At 36.3% G+C, this 6,309-nt stretch overlaps 1 protein-coding gene across 1 annotated transcript in view; it reads left to right on the forward strand.

Moving 5' to 3' along the window:
• The window catches only part of C2H8orf34 (chromosome 2 C8orf34 homolog), a 173,323-nt gene extending 167,601 nt beyond the window's left edge, over nt 1-5,722 (forward strand). The window contains exon 14 of the mRNA XM_051612173.1: nt 5,705-5,722. Within this exon, the coding sequence (XP_051468133.1) occupies nt 5,705-5,712 (8 nt within the window). The 3' untranslated portion in view covers nt 5,713-5,722. The remainder of the gene's footprint in view (nt 1-5,704) is intronic.
• The last annotated feature ends 587 nt before the right edge of the window (nt 5,723-6,309 follow it).

Raw genomic sequence — 6,309 nt, forward strand, 5'->3', positions numbered from 1 at the left:
TTCATGTAACTGCTTCTTGAGTCTGAAAATGAGGGAAAACAATCTCATAGCATGGAAACTTACCCAGCTGGATTTACTTATATATAGACAGTGAAACAGAAGAGATTGACATTAATTCTACCAGAAGTTAGATGACTGTTGGATGGTGAAGGGAGAATTCAAATACAGCTAGAGAAAGTTGGAACTAGACTCAAGATTCCTATTTTTAAAATGAATGTGCTTAAATCCAAAGCTGCCATTATTTCATATTATTGAGGGTTTAGCTCATGTCATTTTATTTCTACTGACTAATACTTGCTTTCATGTTAGAAAAGTTCACATTGAACTAAAAATTTGGGAGGAGGGGGGAATTTTCCATTGCAATAAGGAAAATATTCTCAAAATTTGCTTCAGGACAGGAAGCTATTTTCAGTACAGCTTCCAAACCTAAGGATATCTTTTCTGTAACTTGCATTATTATGGTAAACTTGGTTTCCTAGAGGCATTTAATCTAATAAGAAATGACACTGTAATTTAAAATGGCGTATAGAATTATCAGGGCACACATTAGGTAAATTATAAGTTGACTCACTGAGGAATCAAAACCTAGAGTTTCTAATGGGAAGAGGTAGATGAATGGTGCTCATTAGGGTCTGATAGTTTTGTATAATTGGTGGAAAGGACAAGTTGAAGTTACTAAGTGATATGAATCCCCTGATATAATGGCCACATTCCAGTAAAATGCACTTTATTATAACCAGATAAAATATATTTGAACTAAATGAAATATATCTGGCACCAGAGAAACGTATCTGTCTCTGCTGTAGAATAATGAGGCTTTGTCCTGGAAAGCAATGACCTATTGGACTTAGGATGCTCATAGATGATCATCTCAGTGTGAGCTCTCAGCATACTGCTGTCACAAAGAAGGGCAGACCATTCCTTGAATGTATAAAAGTTAAGTAGCAATCTAATTATTCCACATCATATAAGTAAAAACTGTGGGTTTGGTGTCTTGCCATTAAGAAAGATTGGAATAACTTGAGAGATTTCAGAAGATGATTAAAACCAAGCCAGGGCTTGGGAAACCCTGTTAAGAGTTTGCCTCACTTAAAGGCATTCAAATAAGAACTGTAGAGGTGATTTTGTAATGTTCAAACATTCAGCTCATCAGACTGTGGTGAAGGAAATTGAATGCTATATCATAGCAACCAGGAGCCTTAAGCTTTGTAAGCAAAAGGTAAGGGAGTCATTAATGTAAGGTGGCAGAGCTTTCTGGTAGATAAACCAGTGGAGATTCTGTGGGATCTCTTTATAGAGAGTATAGAGGTATGTGGTAGGTCAGACTAGATGATCGCAGCAGGATTTTTTGTCTTGGTGGCTATGAATATACTTATTCTCAGAGAGAGCAGTCTGGATGTGCAATTTCTGTTGCTTCCCTGGACTCAACATTTTAGGTATTGATAAAGATGCACATGATATAATGATCATCCTACATTTGTGCTACCTGTTTTCTTACAAACCCTGAAAATGCATGTATCTGCATGTAAATGTTAACACATTTTTGCCATTTTTATTCTAAAGTTTATTCTAGTGGTTTTAAACTGCAAAGCTACACACACACACACACACACACATCGTTGTTTTCATTATCGTAGTTTAGTCCTTGGAATATAAAACCAGTTTACTTGAGAAGGCAAGGTGCCTCTGGATCCAGTAAAGGCTGTCTTTAGTGATCCAAAAAAATACACACCTGGGAAATACAAGATATGACATTTTGAGTTAGTATTGACCATAACGAAGATATTAGTAAAATACTATTAAACCTCACCGTACTCTTGATAGTCATAGAATTCAGTAGATTTCAAAGCACAAAATATGTTTGTGCTGATTTTATCTATGTAAATAGCTGGTATTAAATGGCAGTGTATGTAATAGCAGTGACAGAAATATTTTGCTTTTGGAATATTTTATTTTTTTAATTCAAAAAACATTTGCAAGTGCAGTTCTAAGCTTTCAGTAAAAAAATGTTGGTTGTCCTTAATTTTTTAATTCTGCAGAGTTCTATGCTTTGTGTAAATCACTCTGGATAGATAAGCAGGTAAGTTCAGCAGATATTGATCTATCCTCATCACTAAAAAGCTGTACTAAACTTTAGTATAAGTTTGTTCCAAAAGAAGAATGCAAACATAAATTGATTTGCCAACTCCACAATAAAAATACTCCACTAGCTGTATATTGATACAGCAGGCTATGTATATTGATACAAGATTTTCCTTGAATCACAAAATATATTGCATGTGTTGAAACATGGGTTGTTTAATATTGTGCTCTTAAAAGATCAATCTAAAAGAATGTAATAAAGATAATAAACTTTTAGGCAAGTAAAACTCTTCTGTAATATTAAATAATTACAGATAATAAAATAAACTAAAGGTTTTACTAACTAGTCACTGACAACCAGTTAACAAGACTAGCCATTATAGCAAAGAAATATAACTTTTTAATGCAGCCTGATTTGCTGCATGTTGATAAGGGAACTTCAATTAAATAACTTTATTTGGTTTTGATCATATCAGATTGATCTCTCTCCTTTTAGACTTTGTTCTTCCAAACCACTTGTTGAGTAAACGTTACTTACATGTAGTTCTTTGTGAAGGCATGCAGTGAACTGAGAACTGATCTCACAGAAAAATCTGAGCAAAAAGCATATTTTTACTCATGTAATTCATTCCTGTGGCTGCCCAACATTTGTGCTGCATGAATCACGAGGATCTATGGAGAATTTCTGAGTCTGACACTGTTGAACCAGAACTACTTCAGCTGATCTTTCAGCCAAAAATGCCCTAAGTTTTTACTAAAGACAAGTGACAATAACCCTGTGAAAATTGTGAAGTGCCAAGTCATCCTGTGGAACTGCATCTGGGCTTAGAGGAACCTATCAATGAGCTGTTCGACTGGGGCATGGCTGTCCAGACTTTCTAGTTGGAAGGAAGTGGCCATTTCACATGCCCTTCATAGTACAGAGCTTTGGAAAGAGCTAGGGGCCACATTATGCTGGTGGGCTCATTCTTTTATACTTTTCTTGATTCCTTCATTTGCCATGCTGGCTGAGTGCTTTCACTACAGGCCAAGAAGATCTTGCTTTTTATTCCATTTAACCCAAACTTTTTTTGAGAGATATCAAACTCAATCATCTTTCCCCAGTTCCTTGTGTAGTCATTTACAGCTGTAAAGAAAGAGCAGGAGGTAGCCTTTAAATGCTACCAAAGCACATTGGTCATGTTCTAGACCTACTTTTCATTAATTTGTTTAAATATGAATGACCCCATGAAGTGCAAGACCCAGGGAGCAGCAAGCAGAGAGTACACCCCTTTGCATTAAATAAGGCCTTGAAAGGCTTTTGGTTCCACAGCTGACTGATTCAGCAGAGGGGGCAGGTTGCTGCAGAAGCCAGAAAAAATGTCAAATGCTTGACTGTAATCCTAGAGTGCAAAAATTATCAGGAGGTGAAGGATTTATGAAATATCTCCAAGCTCTAAAAAAACCCAAACCACTCTTTATTATCCTACTGCTGTAAATATGTTTTACAAGGCTGAGAGTTATTCAAAGCCAAAATTATAGAAATTCATCTTTTATCATGAATAGGAAGAATTTCAAAGTCAAGTAGGAATATCTCTGTAACGGAAAAGGTTAAGACTTTGTGATATAATTGCAGTGACTGTTCTTGACCCTGTCAGGGAGAAAAAACATGAGTGTGGAGACTAGGGGAGAGGGAGAAGAGAGGAGGTTTGTTCCTTGATAAGTGACATCTGTTCACATTGATTGAATCTTGTTTGGCAATGTCTAGTGTCCCTGGGACAGGATCTGAGCAGGATCTGAGCAATGCTCGTATTCTCCTTGTCTTCTTTCCCTGATCTGCAAAGTGGGTTGATAAAATGTGATAACTGACAGAAAAGCTATGAGGAATCACCAGTTAATGTTTCTAAAATGTGTCATGACTCTGTGTCCTAATTCTGATGCCAATCCGTATTTCTGGTGTTTCATTTTCCAGTCATTTTCCCCAAGTAAGTCGGTGGTGGCTTCCTGCTTTTATTAACTCGTATTATTGTCATTCTCTTTTATATTGGAGAAATCAGCCTGTCAGGTTAAGACTCTTCTCACCTACCTTCAGCTTTATAAAAGTGAGAGAGTCTACTCCAAGCTATTTGTTCTCTGGAGTAAGGAGAGAAAAAAAGGGATCTCAGAGGTCAGCGGGAGATCTGTCTTACTGGGGGCTTGCAACAGGTACACTGAATCCCATCGCCCCATCAGGGTGTCCTTCACCTCTTGCATCTCCACCTTGATGTTTCTCTTCCTCATGTCAACTGAAAGTCAATTTGATCTTGCTAATACCAGTTCTCATCAGTCAAGAATTCCATAATGCATATTGGGAGCACAGAATGTATTTTCTGGCTGGTATCCCATTTCCTTTTGCAGCTAAGAAGATCACAGTCCTCAGAGCATTTGTGGGTAACAGTCATGAGAAGAATCTACAAGTGAAACAGGCTTACATATACTTGCTTTTCTTTGTTCCCCCTTTAGACAAATTTGTTTCTCAAAGATCAAACTGTGATAATGCTTAAATATCTGCTTATTAAATTAAATCGCACCTCCAAGGAAAACAGTTGTTAAACATTGGGTATAAATGGCAAAAAATCCCCAAACCGTACAAGGTTAATAAAGGACAAGAACTGTTGCTGAGATTTCCTAGGCTGAGATTTTTTATGTTGAGTTTCTCACAGTATGCACCTTGTTCTGTTGAATATCAGTACAGTATCAGGTATAAAGTCCAGGCTTATCACCTGGCAAATCGAAACTTAAAGATCTTGTTCCAATTGTATTTAATCAGTTAGCGGGAGATAATCGGAATAGTTTCTTCCTGCCCAGTTTCTTTAATCTTCCAAAGAGGGCTTGCATATTTTGGTGTTCAAAAGAAGTAAATAAATGTGAGGTTGTTGTGCTTGCTTTCCTTCAGTGTTTAAAAATGGCAAGGTGAAGGCTTGTAAGGTAACATACAGGCTTTTACGCGTTCAACTCTATAATTAGATGTGGTGGTGGTGTTTATTTCTGGTTATAATCCTAAGTCTCTAACTGGATCCACTTAATAGGTCCAGTTGCAAATTTACATATTTTACAAATACTGGGGAGGGGGGTAGGGAGGTGGGGAAGGAGGGGGAGGTTGTGTTAAAGTCAGTAACACTTGCAAAACAATCTATTTCAATATGCGTTTGTAAATATTTGTAAAAGCTAAATTTCCATTTTGCTTTGGGTAAGATTTTCAACCACTGGACACAATAAAAAATTTAAACATTGCTATCTCAGTGTATCTGATTCATCACAGTTGCCTATTATGTTTGATGCTTTTTGCAACACAGGTAATTTTTTTTTTCAATCTGTTACTACTATTGAAAAAGAAGCAGCAGAAAAATCCTCCAAAACACGGAATAATTGGAACAATTAATGTAACTAAAGAAACTGTGATTTGCTTCTGAATATTTTAGAAATACAACCAAATTGAGATTTATGAAAATACCAATCAGTTATGCATATTTAACTGTGAGTTCAGCAGTATGGAAAACACAAAAATGAAAACACAATGAAGGATTAATTTTTCCTTTTATCTTATTTTCCTGTACATTAAATTTTAGCCCTAATTTTTGTGTTTTTCTGTTTGATTTCACAGGTTTGTGAAATCAGTGGGATTGTTGAAGAACAATTTAATTCAAACAAAATTACGGTGATCAAAACTACACCTGAAAATTGTCTTTAGTTTATACATAATAATTTGAAATAAAGTTATTTTTCTAGGATCGTCAGTATGTAAGTGGAACCACTCTGATATGTGGATGCTGTAATGCACTGAATCAGAGTCTTTGCTGTGGTACAGCGGCCTTAGGAAAGAAGGGTAACTGTCACCTTTTCGTGTAAAGTTACTATGATGTTTTTGTTTAGTTTATACCCCTGTTATTTTGGATTGACATTGGATAAGCTAAACTCTGCCTGACCAAAATAAATTTTACTTAGAGATTTTATGTATTTTAACTTGTCTGAGGTTTTCTACTCCTTATATTTTTATAATCTTTACTCTTTTTTAGATTAATAAACATTAAAGTATTCGCCCACATCTGCCAAAGTGTGTGTCCCATTCAGGTCTTACAGAGAAGGCCCACATCTGCCAATGTGCGTGTCCCATTCAGGTCTTACAGAGAAGGCCCACATCTGCCAAAGTGTGTGTCCCATTCAGGTCTTACAGAGAAGGCCCTCATCTGCCAAAGTGTGTGTCCCATT

The sequence above is a fragment of the Apus apus genome, chromosome 2 (genome assembly GCF_020740795.1).
Source record: "Apus apus isolate bApuApu2 chromosome 2, bApuApu2.pri.cur, whole genome shotgun sequence".
Lineage (NCBI taxonomy): Eukaryota > Metazoa > Chordata > Aves > Apodiformes > Apodidae > Apus > Apus apus.